At 39.6% G+C, this 17254-nt stretch overlaps 1 protein-coding gene across 1 annotated transcript in view; it reads right to left on the reverse strand.

Annotated features, from left to right (window-relative positions):
• The window catches only part of MDFIC2 (MyoD family inhibitor domain containing 2), a 53370-nt gene that overhangs the window by 1028 nt on the left and 35088 nt on the right, over positions 1-17254 (reverse strand). Inside the window, exon 3 of the mRNA XM_073354735.1 lies at positions 4766-4987. Coding sequence (XP_073210836.1) covers positions 4766-4987 — 222 coding nt within the window. The remainder of the gene's footprint in view (positions 1-4765; positions 4988-17254) is intronic.

Here is a 17254-nt window from a genome sequence, read left to right on the forward strand (position 1 = left end):
GAATTAGACATGGCAGATGTATGAGGATTTAGATGAATTTATGGGTGAGAGCAGAACTCACTTGTGGAGTGGTGTAAAACAGCACAGATTAATCACATGCTTCTAGTCTGATTTTTATAAGGAGTCTGATTTAATAGATTCGCAGATTCTAACACCAGAAGGGACCATTGTGATCACCTAGTCTTACCTCCTGTATAAAAGAGACCATAGAACTTCCCCAGAATAATTCCTAGAGCAGATCTTTTGGAAAAACATACAGTTTTGAGTTAACAATTGTCAGTGATGCAGACTCCAGTACAACCCTTGGCAAGTACTTCCAATGGCTAATTACGCTTACTGTAAACAAAGTATGTCTTATTTCCAGTCTGAGTTTTTCTAGCTTCAACTTCCAGTGAAGTTCAGTGAATGCTAGCTTGCAACACTTACCAAAAAGGGGGTGGAAAAGGAACAGTACAGAGTAGAGTTAACACATTGCAGTTTGGTATTCTACGCTCTGCCCAGGGTCACAGTTCACCCTCTCTCTTAAATAGGCTTTTCACCTTCTAATTCACATGCTTGTTAATTTTTAAAAGGGGAAAAATGTGGAAAAAGAGTATCAACTTGGAAAGGTACATTTTAAAGGGAAGTCGTTTTCTTTCCAGCATTGTGTAAGGGAGTCACTCTTACATATCAGCAAGCATCAGCCCCAGAAGGACCAGTTCATGACTAGAGTAATTGTCCTGTAATGTTGCAGGTGCTTTGGCAGCCACTTCATATTTACAGTATATATAACATGCCCCAGAAGGTTGCCTTAATGTGCTCACCCAGGCTTTGATTTCCCCGTGCTCGGCCTCTACAATTAGAGCCAGATTTTCCAAACAGCTCAGCTCCCATTTGTTAGTGTTGAAGCAAGATAAGGTGTTCAGAGGCAAATCTGAACTATTTGGAAATTGGCGGAGATGCAGTTTGAAGTGTGGTGGATTCTGCCAATGATTTGCCCTTCCTGTGCATTCACTTATTTCAGAAACCATAACATGACCTTTTCCCTTGGTCGTTCAGCTTTTTGTTTCTCTTTCTCTGTTGGTTGTTATTCCTAAGCTATACTTGTGGTGATATCATGTCAGAAGCCACACTTTACTGCACCTTGTAATGCCTATCAACAAAGGTTTTTGTCTTCCTTTTTTTCCCCCAGAAGGATCAACACCATTAATTATCAGGGCCCAAATCTTTTCAACTGTTGTTTTTGTTTTTTTTAAATTTTTTTAAAGGAAAATATGTTTCAATAGTGAGAATTGTTTTCACTGGGACTTTCAGGAAAAAATATTGGATATTATCACATTTCTTGCTCTAGTATGACAAACTATCAGGCATCTTATTCAGCTGCATTTGTTCAGTTGTGGCATGAGATATATCATGTAACATAATGCAAGATGACCAATGAAATTAACTGAGAAGTTCACAGCCAGACACTTTCCAGAAGAATTTTTTTAAAACTTCCTTGATGATAAAAAAAAAAAATCACTCCAACTTCTTTATTTTTTAAAAAAAGTCTATTCAGCATGTAGAATAAAGAATAAATAGCATGTGATTGAAATTCTTTCCGTAAGTAGCATAGCATTGGCAATGTTATCAATTTTAATACTTATTTCAATATGTCAAGATCTATTTAAGTTCAGACAAGCACAACTAACTTCCCAGTCAGTTCTGTAGAATGAGAATGACTAGATTTTGGTAATACTTAGTAAATTCATGCTTATATTTTTTTCTGAGTAAATGAACTGAAATAATTAGAAAATTGAAACATTTTATAAGGTGACACTGCTGCATTTAATTGTATGAAATTTACAGTGTAGAAAATGTAATCATTCTATCCACTAGTCCATGGTGTAATTAAGACTATTCTTTTTAGGTATCTTATATTTATGAAATTTCCCCCTTGCACCTTGATAAGATATATCAAATTCAAAATAATACAGCAATTAGGGATCTTTTCAGCTTTTTCTAAAATAAAAAAAAATAAGATCTGTTTTCTAATAACACAGATTTTCCTGAATTTATTAACCTGAGTGGTGCTCACATAATCTTATGAGAATAGATAATAGTTCTTAAGGGTCTACCGAGGAAAGGGACCGCACAAAAAGCACAAGACTTTAAAAATAAAGTAATGTTTCAGCACAAAGTCTGTGATGTGCAGTAAAGATGCTTTTAAATTCCCATCAGAGCACACACCATGAACTGTGCTAATGGATGTAACGCATCTTGCAAAATCTGCATGTGTGAGGCTTTTTTGTCCTGTGTTAAGTGGTAATGTATATAAATAATAGATATTAGCAATTAAGCATCCATTCCTATGCATTCATTCATATATTTGAAAATAAATTAGCCACAAACTGCACAAAAGAAGATGCAATCTCCTGTTTTCTCTTCTGTTTTTCCTGCTCCTTTTGAAAGGCATTGCATTTATCTCAGTGAGAACAATGACCTCAGCTCTCAGTTTCTACATTATTAGATTAATTACCACAAAATAACTATTTTTAATAGTGTTCCGGGTCTGCCTTTGCTCTACATTTTCTTGCTCTTCGTGGCTTGTGGGTGTCAATCCATCTTTAATTCATACTGCTGAGTCTCGGTATGGGCCTGATTCAAATCTCATTGAAGTCATGGGTGTCTTCTCCATGGATCAGACTCTCCTAGAGCAGTTTCTGCAAAGTGAGCCAAATTCTTCTCTCAGTTATAGCCAGGTAACACAGCTGGCTTCACTGGCTTTAGGGTTTTTCCATGGCTGTATCAGAGAATAGGATTTGGCCATATGTGTGCCTAACAATCAGCTACAATAACTAGTCAGAATAGATTGAACGAAGTGTTCAGTGACAAACACAAATCTTGAGTTTCCTTGATTTTCTTGGCTTACGTCCAATTCTTAACGTTCTTAATTGAGCACAGATTGTTTTCGTTAATTTCCTTTGCTTTTCGTTTTTTAACTGTGTGAAATCTGTTATTTACTTCACATATGTACCACTCCTGTGTACCAGTAACAATTTATGAGACCAATCCTGTCATCACTACACAGGTAAAACACCCATTTGTGTTGGAACTGCTGGATCAGTCCCCCTTAATGGAATAACTACTTCACCTCTTTAAAGAAGATTGAATGCACTCTGATATCACTAGAAGTATATGAAGCACTACAATTATTACAGAATCAGTGATACAATATATCGTAATGGCTCCTTTGGAGCATTGTGGTTTATTGTGTTGATCTGTACTTAGTAGTTCTTAATTCAAGGATCATTAACATGATATAGCTGACATGTTTCAGCTATATTGAATAAAATCCTCTCCAATGCTTTATTATAAAATGCCCACATAAGGAAATTTAGTCTACGGAACAAGAGCATCACAGATATTTCATTGGGATGTATCATGTCTATGAGAATATTTAGGGCTAGAACCTCAGCTGCTGTAAATCAGTGTAACTTCGTTGACTTCAGTGTAGTTATGCTGGTTCACACAAGATGTAGTCTGTACTAAGTTACAGAACCTGGGTGTTCTGCTTTGGTGCATGGATACATGGTGGATAGTGAAATTCTTATGAAAACCAAAGATTGTGTCAGCACATTAATGACTTGTGTAATAATGAACGAGAAAGAAATAACTTGTTTTGATTATGTAAAAGAAAAACAACCCCAAATAATAGCCACATGCAAATTTTGGATTAGCAGCCAAATACATTTCCTTTTAGAAAGTGCAAACATTTCTTTGGGTCAGGGGTGTTCTCACAAAGTATGCAAAAGCCATGTAAGTTCTGTATTTTAACAGCCTTATACAGCATTTTGCTTTCAAGTTGGTAGAAAACAAATGTTTAAAAACCCTAGTCATGTGACGTACTGATATAACATTAGTATTTTGCATATATAGGGTCATATTGGCTAGCAGAGGCAGGCCAGAATCGAAAGCCTCAAGGCCATGCTTCACCTAGGTTCAGTAGCACATGCCTAAATTTAAGCACCTTGAAGTCAGTGGTGTTACTACCATGCTTAAAGTTAGGCAAATGTTTAAGTACCTTGTCGTATCAGGGCTTAAAAGCAGCATAAACAGGATGCTGTATTCTGCATCAGTAGGGGCAGAATACGAGAAGGCCTCTTCAGTGTGGTCCTCTGTGAGTCTTTGCAGCAGGCTGATAGAGGCAGGATTAGGACTGGGTGGGGTAAAGGTAGATTTGTGGGTAATAGACTCCCAACTATATGGATCCAGCAGGCAAGCCACTGTGCATAAGGGGTCGTCCGTGCTCATAGGCGCTGCTGCAGAAGCAATAACAATGCCATTCTGCTGCCTTGGGAGAAGGAGTCTGTTCTTCCAATGCCTACTAACCATCCTTATGCAAAGACTATTTCCTAAGATCCATGCACAGGTAGGGTGACCAGACAGCAAATGTGAAAAAATCGGGACGGGGGTGGGGTGTAATAGGAGCCTATATAAGAAAAAGACCCCAAAATCAGGACCTCTGGTCAGCCTATGCACAAGCACAGACATGTCCCCACTGGACTTAAATTCTTGTATTGTGGCCCACCAATAAGAACCCTCATGTCATGGCCACTTTAAAGCAATCTTCTTTAGATTCCCAACTCCAGCGTAAACCATCTCTAGGACATCTCATGGTTGCTTAGTTTAGATTCTTGAACTTCCTGTCCAATGTTTAAGCAGGTGTTTCAACTGAAATAGGGCATTCTTTAAACAGATATTATTTAGAAATCTGCTTACACTTAATCTGTTTTGCAAAACATACCATCACTGTCTCTCTGATGAACTGATGCATCATTTTCAATATAGGTGAATTGTGTCCTGCACTTCTCAAGGGAAGATAATGATGATGTACTAGAGTCTGACAATTTCTTCTCATTTTTGGTGTCCTTGGATGGAGCGTCTATGATGCTGAATTCCGACACTGAACTCATAATACCTTTCATAGGTTTCTTGTCTTTATGTTTTTCACTTGTAAGCTGGTTATCTGGGGGAAGGAAATAAAAGGTCTACATGTAGTACTAAGCCAGTGGACCAAAGGAACGACATTTTCAGAATTTCCCACTGTGGGAATCCTATAAACCCTTGTTTATAAACCCTTACTTACTTGTAAACCCTTACTTGTTTATAAACCCTGACTCCCCAGCCGTGGCCTTACTCATCATAGTTGTCCCAATGACTTAAATGGGACTATTTGCCTGAGATAAGTATATTCAAAAAGGAAGGGTTTGCAGGCTTACAGTTAAAGATATTCTCCTACACCCAGAGAATTCAGTGGAAAAACTACCATCGACTTCAATGGGGCATGATCAAACGAGGCTAAACAGCAGAGACTTTAATTCAAATAGAACCAAATTGGAGTGGCATGCTAGCCATTGCTGCTATAATTCTTGGTCGTAGACTAGGAGGCAAAAAAGTTATCTTACTATTTTTCAGTTGCATCACTGTTTTTTTTAGACTGGCAGCCAGCTACATGATGTACAACTGCATGTAGGTGGTACCTGTGTGCAGGTGGGACAGCATGGATCACAACCCAGGGTTGTGAGTTCAATCCTTGAGGGGGCCATTTAGGGGTCTGGGGCAAAAATTGGGGATTGATCCTGCTTTGAGCAGGGGGTTGGACTAGATGACCTCCTGAGGTCCCTTCCAACCCTGATATCCTATGATTCTATGATTGTTCTTTCGCAATGGCTCACAATTTTGTTGCCAAGAGAGCCAGATGGTCTCTGATTAGGACCCTTACACCTTGTTTCAGGACTTCATTTTCATTTGCACTGTTGGCCTTGGATGTCCTAGTTATAGTGACTAAAAGATAGTTTGATTCACATGCTATAGTAATGTGAGAGATGCAGCTTAAAAACCAGGGGGGAAATTATGACTTTCCAAATAGATCTTAATTTTAAGGACCAATTAGGGAATGGTTTAAGAGAATTTTGAGCTCAGTCTAACCTTGAGGAATCTCTCAAGCACTAGTAAACATGCTCTCCAAAGTGACCGAGAGGCCAAGAAACATAACTAATAGCCAGTCTCACTGGTACTGGGATGATATAACCTCATCAACTCTTATCTCCAGTTGATTAACACTGGCACCTCACATCACACAGAGCCTTACTTTTTATCTAACCTAAATCTCATGATATGCTTCCTCTTAAGCTATATACAGAAAATCAATCTTTACAAACAGCTCAGTTTTGCAAACATTTAATTCTAAGAAGAGCCGTAAAGGTTTTCAAGAAGCGGGGCTGCCTTCTGTGGCAAGGACCCAGCAAGAGATCATGCATATCATTTCCCCCCCACATACTTTTGCTCCATACTGTATAATAAAGAGCAGCTAAGAAAAAGGTTGATAGCTAGAGAAACCTTGATGATTATAGAGATTGCAGTAGCTATTTACTTACAGAATTAATTAACAATCGGTTTAAATTATCACACATAGTCAGACTGCATGTAATTTAAATTGCCTGTACACAAAGTAATTGGCAGAGACCAAAAAGTTGGCTAGAGGTTAGTGAAGTATAAGAACACGGAGAGAATATACAGTTGAAGTACGGGGCTGTATATTTTACTTTTTAACTTTGAGCCATTTTTTAAAGAGTTCTTTTTTTAAAAGAAGACAAGGGATGCTACGAAGAAATGCTGGAGTGAAAATCCCTCCTGTGTCCACGTAGGCTTCTAAGGGAACAGAGCTATTGTTAGTAAAACTATTTTTATTATCACTAGGGGGTGCATGCTCCACAGCTTCTGTAGCTCCTGGCTTCCCTTCATTCCCCCCACCAAGTTTCCCGTATGCCACCTTCCCATCCCCCTCCATTTCAGGAACTTCCTGCAACTCCCTCCCATCGCCTCTCTGCCAGAGTTTCCATGTGCCCCTCATTGCCCCCTCCTGACATACCCAGGATCCCCTATTCTTCTCCCCATACCAGCTGCTCTGTGTGTACCCCATTCCCACTTCCCTCCATGCCATGGGCTCTATGTGCCCCCCTTTCCCCATACCATGTTTCCCCAATCTCCCTCCCCTCAGAGATTCTTTGTTCCCCTCATTCTCTCCTTCACCCGTTCCCGCGTCCCCCATTTTCCCCCATGACTTCATGTTAACCCCCATTCCCCTCTTTTCTGCTGTGCATCCCATTCCATCATGCTAGGCATCATAGAAACACAGAACAAAAAGACGCTCTCTGCTCCAAAGGGCTTACAATTCAAGCAAACAACAAGAGACAGCTGGTGAATACAGCCAGACAAAGGAGCACAAGGAAACAATAAGGTAGTATTGATCATCACACTAGAGAGTGCTCACAGCACACCCGCTGCTTAGCTGTTGTCAAGTTTTTTATAGGCACCAAGGCAAAAGAAAACTTTAAGGAGGGATTTGAGGAAGAACAATGAGATAGCTTTGCAGGTGTTTAGGGGGAGCTCCTCCCGAAGTGTGAGGGGCAGCACAGGGGAGGTCTTGTTTGAAAATGTAACAAGTGGGCAATGAAGGCTGCATCAGTGGCAGAGCAGAAGTTGGATTTTGCTAGTTTCATAATATATCCTTTCTGAAGGTAACTATCTCTTTCACACCAGCCACATAAAATCAAACATATATTGATTCATTGTCCAGCCCGGCCAGCCCAGAATGCAATAAAATTGTCAATCTTGGAGTGTATTTACAAGTGCACGAACTGGCATTTTCCACCTTACATAGATGAGGGACTAATCACAAATTTCTCTGCCATTTGTATTTGATGACACTGTACTGTGTAGCATCTCCAAGTAGGGATAGGCTTAAGAAAAAAGAGGATGCACAAATAGAGGTATCAGATCTCTGGAGGAAGCAATTTACTTTGAACGTATTGGTAAACTTTTCTCTGGTACACATTTTATTGCATAGTCCACACCATAGTTATCTGACAAAGCAAATAAAAGACGTTCACCTCAATATTAGTTGATAAGTACCATGCTAAGTACTCTCTGGTGTCCAGTGTGTTGACCTAAACTGGAGTTGCATGGGTGTATCTGAGGGCAGAATTTAGCTTTAGACATGTTCTGAAATGTTAGAACATTTTTCAGGAAAGTGGAAATGTTACAGGCAAATATGGAAGTCTCTACACCAGCAGCCTGATTGTGCTTCCACAAAAGTTAAAGGCAACACTCCCATTGATTTAAATCAAACTTAGAATCAGTGACTTTTTCCCTCAGGTCATATTTTGTTTCAACTGATGTTAATCCCAGTTACAAGTAGTTCAAGAAGCAGGTTGGTTTACTACCATATACATCTTGTTAAAACTATAATGTAGGTGTGCAGATATAGATACAGATATAGATTTGAAAATGTGGATGTAGGTACATATGCTTGTGTATCTAGCTAGCTAGCTAGCTATCATTACATTATATTTGTACGAGTTGCTGATGATAGACCCACCTACAACTGAACAAATATTGACTCTCTTACATTAAAGTACATTTTGTTTCATTTGAATCTATGGCATCTTCTAAAACAAATTCTCACTTGAAATCCCAGTTTTCAAAAGAAGGCCTGTAATCAGACACCATCAATGTTTCTCCCTCAGTTGATGGGCATGACCAACTGCAGGCCCAAGGGATAGAATTTAGACAACGACCTGATTTGTGGGTGTAAAAGACATTCACTGTCACAGGTCCCTCAGTCCCCAACCCTGCAAACAGATCCATATGGGCAGACCCCTCCATACCCACTCTGAGACTCACTGATTTCAGAATGTGCAGACCCAGGAGTCCATCCTATGCAGAGCTTCTTGCAAGACTGAGACTTGTTAGAATTTTGATTTCTATCATTTGCACCAGCATTTGTTGGTGATCACAAACTAGTGTTTGATTGCAAATATAGAGGAGAGGTTGAGAATTGGACCCTTTCAAAATGTGCCCCTAAAAACTGAGCAGGGTTTTACTTTTAATAACTAAACAAATATGTCAAGTGCTCACTTTGCCATGTTATGTAACAATGCAGTCACCCTCACAATACACTTATTCCTTCAATGGACCTAGACTGAAAAATCAGATGGAAATAGTCAATAAGTGCCAGTTTAACATTTATTGTATCCACTAGACGGCTAGTATTCATGTTTCAAGTCAAGTTTTATCCTTCAAGTGCTGTTGAAGAGAAATCAAAACCAGAAATATAAAGGCATAGATGCAACCTGAATTTTTCAGTACAACACTGTCAAACAAAAGAGTAACAAAAGATACTGTCATAAATATAAAGGGAAGGGTAAACCCCTTTGAAATCCCTCCTGGCCAGGGGAAAGCTGCTCTCACCTGTAAAGGGTTAAGAAGCTAAAGATAACCTCACTTTGGCATCTGACCAAAATGACCAATGAGGAGACAAGATACTTTCAAAAGCTGGGAGGAGGGAGAGAAACAAAGGGTCTGTGTGTCTGTCTATATTCTGTCTTTGCCGGGGATAGACCAGGAATGGAGTCTTAGAACTTTTAGTAAGTAATCTAGCTAGGTACGTGTTAGATTATGATTTCTTTAAATGGCTGAGAAAAGAACTGTGCTGAATAGAATAACTATTTCTGTCTGTGTATCTTTTTTGTAACTTAAGGTTTTACCTAGAGGGGTTCTCTATGTTTTGAATCTAATTACCCTGTGAGGTATCTACCATCCTGATTTTACAGGGGGGATTTCTTTATTTCTATTTACTTCTATTTTTATTAAAAGTCTTCTTGTAAGAAAACTGAATGCTTTTTCATTGTTCTCAGATTCAAGGGTTTGGGTCTGTGGTCACCTATGCAAATTGGTGATGCTTTTTATCCAACATTTCCCAAGAAAGGGGGGGTGCAAGTGTTGGGAGGATTGTTCATTGTTCTTAAGATCCAAGGGTCTGGGTCTGTAGTCACCTAGGCAAATTGATGAAGCTTTTTACCAAGCCTTGTCCAGGAAGTGGGGTGCAAGGTTTTGGGAAGTATTTTGGGGGGAAAGACGTTTCCAAACAGCTCTTCCCCAGTAACCAGTATTAGTTTGGTGGTGGTAGCGGCCAGTCCAAGGACAACGGGTGGAATATTTTGTACCTTGGGGAAGTTTTGACCTAAGCTGGTAAAGATAAGCTTAGGAGGTTTTTCATGCAGGTCCCCACATCTGTACCCTAGAGTTCAGAGTGGGGGAGGAACCTTGACAGATACCATGCAAGGACTCCTCTGTTTTTTGAAGAATAGTACATCTTTGAAAATACAGTACATTTTTGGGGTCAGACTCTTAGTTTGAAAATCTCCCCCTAAGTAATGTTATACTTGTCTTGTACAGCTAGATCGAGTCATGGCACAATCACCATAGCAAGCAACTTGCTATGACAAGCAGGATCCTTGCTTCCAGAAAACAGTGCAATAGGGGAGAATGCAGTGTACCGTTATAGGTCTCCATTTCATTTTTATGTAATTACCTTAAGTTCAGCTATGGGTCTATCTGCATTATGTCTTTTATCAATTTAATGTTTGCACAAAGTGTCTAAAGAAATAAAGATTATGCTAGACCAGCATAAAAAAGGTGTTAGCATTTTTTTAATAGTTTGATACTATAATGGTCAGTAATAGGGTTAGTGCTTGGAAAAATAAATGAAGCCAAATAATCTTTAAAATATATTATGTACAGTGGATATTATTTATTATCAATTTGAAATGTGAATATAAAAAACCCCTTACAATTAGAGATTGGCAGGAGGTTCAAACCCCATTGTTACCTTCTAAATATGTGTGTAGCATAGCTATCATATACTCATATATGCCTGTGTTTTTAACAGTCAGATCGACTTCAACAAACTATCCACTGAAAAAAATCAAGGGGCGGGGAGGGGGAGAAATGCACCCTAATGAAGAAATCTCTGTCTACTCATATACCTCATCAGGTCAGTCTGTGCAGCCATATACTGTACCAGAAGCTTCAGAGGAAGGTGTTAACTGCCCCCACCACCAATGTACAATCTTGCAATAACATCCATATGGAGCAAATTTCTTCCTAAGCCCAGGAAGTTAGTGGTTGGCCTAAGTCCTGACGCATAAGGGTTGAAATCTCTCATACATTTTTAATATTAAAGCTTATGTTATTTTTAATATCCCTATGAATGTCCAATCCTTTTTAGAACCAGACTAAGATCTTTGCCTTAATATCATGTGGCAAAGAGTTCCACTGGTTAATTGTGTATTATATGAAAAACTTTCCATCAATTTAAAAAATATTGCTTTTTAATTTTATCGAGAGTCACCATGTTCTTGTATCAGGAGAAAAGGTAAAAAGGGAATGCGTGGCTGATCTTCTTTATCCCATTATTTCATATACCTCTGTCATTCTGTCTGTCTAATTTATCATGCACCCATCACTGTAATAGCTATGTGCCATGTCCATTCAGTCCCTTGATGAAGTAGGCAGGACTACATTGGACCGGAAGGAAAATACTTCTTGTATTTTTAATGTTTTGAACTCAGCTCATTTGGCTTGAATAGAATCACAGCAAAAGTAAAACCAAAAGCCAAGTTTTGTGTTGCCGTGTGAAAAGGTGGAACTTTCTAGCTCTTTTAACTGACTTCAGGTGGGTCAGTTTTCCCACCAGCCTAACACACATGGTTTGTGTTGTGATGAAAGTGGGAGGTGAAATTTAGGCAGTAATTTTGTTCAGTGTCATACTGTTTCGAGGGCTGAATCTTACCTGGATGGTCAGCAGGGTTCAGAATTACAATGGGAAGAGCTTAGAGAGGGAGGGAACTTGTGCAGCTGTCTTGGTCGCGGAAAAAATGCAACACAGCACAGAGAGACACCATAATAAAATGTGGTTCCGCACATGAATCAGTCAAGTTGCTTAATGCCAATAGTTTATTCTGAAGGTTGTTATGTCAAGGTGGGAGGAAGCAAGTGTGGTTGTTGGGGGATTTTTAAAAGGAAAGTGCATCCTGTTTTGTTATCCTATTTTTCTGCTTTTCTTGTTTGGAAAGGAAGCAAAACCAACCCCATAATAATAAGGAAAAGAATTCAAAATGAAGAGTGGGTATAGAGGATTGTAGGAAGCAGGCATGCCACTGCCTTTCAGAGGTACAGGGAATTTGAAGGTTGGGAAAGGAGGAGAGTCCACAGGATTACAGTGAGAATATGGGAAGGCTATGGAGTCTTACCAAGAATCTAAACATCACACATCTCCAGTTCCAAACACTAGTGAACTTCACTTGAGGTTCTGAAATGTTTAGCAAAGAAGCCTTTAAGGGGAGATGGGGGAAGTCCTGAAATTCTGTCACCAAGCCCCCGCCTCCATATCTTACCTGCTGTGGCAGGTCTTCTGGGGGTCTAGAGGAGCAGGCCCATTATCTCTGAAGTCTTTCAGGGGCCAGTCACTGCAGGGGCAGTTGTATGGAACTCCTCCCCTTCTGTGCTGGATGGGCATCATCTCCCCCCAGTGCAGTCTAAAGGCTGGCTAGCAAGCAAACTCCCCCTCAGCAACAAGACCTTAGGTAAGGAGGTCCTGTTGTTATGGTCCTTTAAATCTCACAGTATTTTGGTGCATTAAGAACTCTGAAATTCCATATCTTGCACAAGATCATTCCCTGTTTACTCATTGCCACTGTGAATACTTTGAGGGAACACACCTTAACAGAACTGTTCTGATTAATTTCAAAGAAGGTGGGAGAGAGAGCTGCAACTGTTCTAAACCCATCTATTAGAGAAGAGTATATTCATGGCCATTTTTAGTGTCTCATGCCGACCATATTTTACTCGGCTCAGGCTTTAGGATACAAGGGATTTAGAAATGGCTTATTTTTGCAGCATGGAAGCAAGGCTGTAAATACATGTTGGGCTTCTCATGGCATCATGAAATTGTGCAAGCTTCTCTCTTCTGATTTATGATGATGGATTAGTAATTCACAGAAGCTTGGGTTTACTGTTTTTTGCTGTTGGAAGGGCAAAGCTAATGGTGTGATCTCTGTAGGGGGGATTTTTGACCCCATCACGTAAATTCTTAGTTCATCAATCAGTGACCCGATAGACTGTAAAGTCCTCTATTGACTCATTATAAGTCTATCACAGGGCTGGCCAAACATTTTGGCCCAGATCCTAAAGTCTGACAGGAATGCGTTGATTGACCACTTCCCATCCAGTTCCATTAATACTTCTTACAAATTATACCAGATATTATAAAAATTAATTAAGCCAATATATGGATGTAACTTTAACTGGTTTTGAAATAAGAAAAATATGCCCCTCCCGCCAACCTTTTTCCACCTTCAACATTTTTTATTCATTTTGAATTTTAATGTGATGAATGAAATTGAGGGTTTGGGATTTTTTTTTTAATATTGAAATCTGTTCAATGAAAGGTTTAATTTACTTCCCTTTACCGACGTAGATTCAGGAAGCGAGAACAGCTGGGCACAGAAACAGGAGGGAGGCAAATGCAGAATGCAAAAAATGTGTGAGGAATAGATGGATATAGACAGAAAATAAAGAGGAAAGTCAACTGGGTTAGTACCAAATACTTGTGCACCATGGCTCAGATGGATCACTCTTTATAATATATCCTTTCCCCCTCTCCCTGGCCCTTATCTAGCAGAGGCTTATTATGCATGTGCTTAATTTTATGCAGTGTGATTTGATGACAAGGTCTTTTCAGGATCAGGCCTACCCCCCTGCAAGGCAGAGGTCCCGAGCTTCTCCCCCGTCTGGTAGGTGGAGAATGGGGGTGGAGGGAAGGCTCTGTGAGCCACACTTCAATGGTAAAAGAGCCAAATATGGCTTGTGAGCCACAGTTTGGCCACCTCTGTCATATACCTTCATGGCTATCCATGCTATATGAATATTTATTCTGCTATCCTTACACTAATATTGACTTACTGCTATCCTGAAGTCAATGGGACTAATCAAGAAATAATGTACAATTCTAGGTGAGTAAAGGTGGCAGAATCTGGTCCAAAGGGTGAAATTCACCAATTGGCACATGATACTATGCAGGAGTCACAATGAGAGCTACGATACAACAGGGGGCTACTGCTACTGCACTGTACTCCACAGTAGCTCTGCCTATGCTGGCACGGGCATATACAGTTCCAGTGGGCTGAAGGAGCCAGTTAATAGGGGTTTGGCAGGGCTGCCAAGCCAGTCCAGAGATTGGAACTAATAGTCTGGAAGGGGTTTCCTTGCACCTTGCTCTTGTACTGGGAATAGATTCTATGTCGCAGATTTTCAAAGTGATTCGTGATTTTGAGTGTCCAAAATGATACATCAAAGGGGTCTGATTTTCAGAAAGTGCTGTGCACCCATCCGCTGAGATTTCTCCAGTTGAGCACCCAAAATCACTACTCACTTCGAAAATCCTGGCCTATGTCCCTAACTCCATTAAATTGCCTGCACTTAGCCTATTTACTCTGGCTCTGTGCAGGCTTAAAGATGGAAGAGGTGAAGGTCAAATTCTGGTCATGTGTGCAACTCCCTTTGATGTAAATGGGAGCCATGTGCATATATCTAACCATAAAATTAGGCCCAAACTATCATTTTACAGCTGGCTCCCAGCTTCATGAATGCCAAGACAGTAAAAGGCTCCATCCGAGGGATCTGATCAACACTATATTTTTATTCTTAATTTAAGGCACACATGCAGAGGGAGCAGACTTTGTTTTCCTCACTCTCAAAATCACCCTCCTCCCCAGAGTTGATAACATCAGTATAAAATGTTGCTCTCATCCTACAAACGAGAGAGACAGCTGAAAATATATGTCAAATAAAATACACAACCTTATGTCTTTCTGATGCTTCAGTGGCTGTTTTTTAAAAATAGATTTGTTAATTTTGACTGAATAAAAGGTTCCTTTTAGGGATTTCAGTAGGTGACATGAAAAATGTTAATGCAAGTGATCAAGACAATGGAGGTTAAAACTGTTTTGAAAATATGTTTCTTTTATAGATCTCAGCTGTTGGAAGAGTTACAGAATAAATATATGGTAGTGCTGACATTCAGTGCTGTGCTGTTTCATCTTAGCAAAAGAGTTTTTTCATAAAGCAATTTCTTTTCAAGGAACATATTCTGCAACCAGTCTTAAAAAAAAAAAAAAAGAGAGAGAGAGAGAGTTTTCCCCCCTCCTAGTTTAATAAAATTAAAGTAATTTATGTCATATTGATATGTCGATATGTTTTTCAATAAACTTTTTCACAGCGTTTTTTTTAATTCTCTTCACTTTAAAAATTATAATTATACATCTTCCTCCCACTTTGAAAATGGCATAAGGTGCTCATTTGCAGAGTTCTACTGTTCAAATCTTCACTGAGAATAGAAATGTCATGACTCAGTTAACAATGCTTTATTATTCACATTGATCTTTTTTTGTAGTGTTCTTTATCTCAAAAACATTGTAAATTAGATATCTTCCTCCCACTCTTTTGTTCATTTGCAAATTTTTATTATTCTAGGTTAAGAAAGCAATGGAGTGTCAAGAGTCAGTGTATATTGTTTATGTTCCTTTTTTTGCTTTAAAATTACTTTTAACTATAAAAAGTAAGGCTGCTCAGCCTGAAAAAAAAAGAAGCTGAATTTAAAGATGCTTTGAACCATGCTTGGAAGGAACAGTGTGTGTCTATTTTGTTTTCTTACACGAAAGAGAACTGTAGTTGTAACGGACCTTGAAAGAAGTTTGACCAAGTTTTTTATAGAATATTTTTGGATGTGTTAATCCCAAAACACCCCTATTACATTACCTAGCTTATACAGTTCAGTTTTTAGGTGTAATTTGTCTTCAGAATAAAGATCTGGGCAAAACAGTCAAATGCATTTGCAGTGTGTGACTCTGACTACGTGCATGTGTGTCAGATTTTCAAAGTATTTAGTTCCCAGGCTTGCACCAAAATAAGTGACCAGATATTTATGCAATCAGGGAAATGGCTCATGCAGACAGTCATTCAATTATGTATGCCAATTTGGGGGTGGGGTGGGGGTTGAAAGTACATCAGTGATGATCATGTTTGAAAAGGAGTACTTGTGGCATCTTAGAGACTAACCAATCATAAACCAGTCGGAGAACACTTCAATCTCTCTGGTCACGCAATTACAGACATGAAGGTCGCTATCTTAAAACAAAAAAACTTCAAATCCAGACTCCAGCGAGAAACTTCTGAATTGGAATTCATTTGCAAATTGGATACTATTAATTTAGGCTTAAATAGAGACTGGGAGTGGCTAAGTCATTATGTAAGGTAGCCTATTTCCCCTTGTTTTTTCCTACCCTCCCCCCCCCCCCAAGACATTCTGGTTAAACTTGGATTTATGCTGGAAATGGCCCACCTTGATTATCATACACATTGTAAGGAGAGTGGTCGGTTTGGATGAGCTATTACCAGCAGGAGAGTGAGTTTGTGTGTGTGGGGGGGGGTGGGGTGAGAAAACCTGGATTTGTGCTGGAAATGGCCCACCTTGATTATCATGCACATTGTAGGGAGAGTGGTCACTTTGGATGAACTATTACCAGCAGGAGAGTGAGTTTGTGTGTGTGGTTTTTGGAAAAAAGGGGTGTGTGTGAGAAAACCTGGATTTGTGCTGGAAATGGCCCACCTTGATTATCATACACATTGTAAAGAGAGTGGTCACTTTGGATGGGCTATTACCAGCAGGAGAGTGAGTTTGTGTGTGTGGGGGGGGGAGAGGGGGGGGGAGAAAACCTGGATTTGTGCTGGAAATGGCCCAACTTGATTATCATACACATTAAGGAGAGTGATCACTTTAGATAAGCTATTACCAGCAGGAGAGTGGGGTGGGAGGAGGTATTGTTTCATTGTCTCTGTGTATATAATGTCTTCTGCAGTTTCCACAGTATGCATCGAATGAAGTGAGCTGTAGCTCATGAAAGCTTATGCTCAAATAAATTGGTTAGTCTCTAAGGTGCCACAAGTACTCCTTTTCTTTTTGCGAATACAGACTAACACGGCTGTTACTCTGAAACATGTTTGAAAAGTTGGTCGTTTGGGTCCAACGCTATGCAATCACATATACTTGGGCCTGAGCCACAGAGTTTTGTTTCTGGATCAGAACCTCTACACTGTGTGGAGGTTCTAGTCCAGAATTCTGGTTCAGGCCCATCTCCAATTCCTACCAGATTTCTTTTTGGTTTGCATTGTACATTTTGGTGGTTGTGGTGATGGCCTGAGGTTTCTGACTATAAGCTCTTCCTCATAACAATGTATCTGGCCACCTCAAGACCCCCTCCGACCTTTTATTTTTGTACTTTATATTCTGTTTGGTTCAGCTGGTGGCAAGAAAATCTGGGTGAACTTTTCT

This window comes from Lepidochelys kempii, chromosome 7 (assembly GCF_965140285.1).
Source record: "Lepidochelys kempii isolate rLepKem1 chromosome 7, rLepKem1.hap1, whole genome shotgun sequence".
Taxonomy (NCBI): domain Eukaryota; kingdom Metazoa; phylum Chordata; order Testudines; family Cheloniidae; genus Lepidochelys; species Lepidochelys kempii.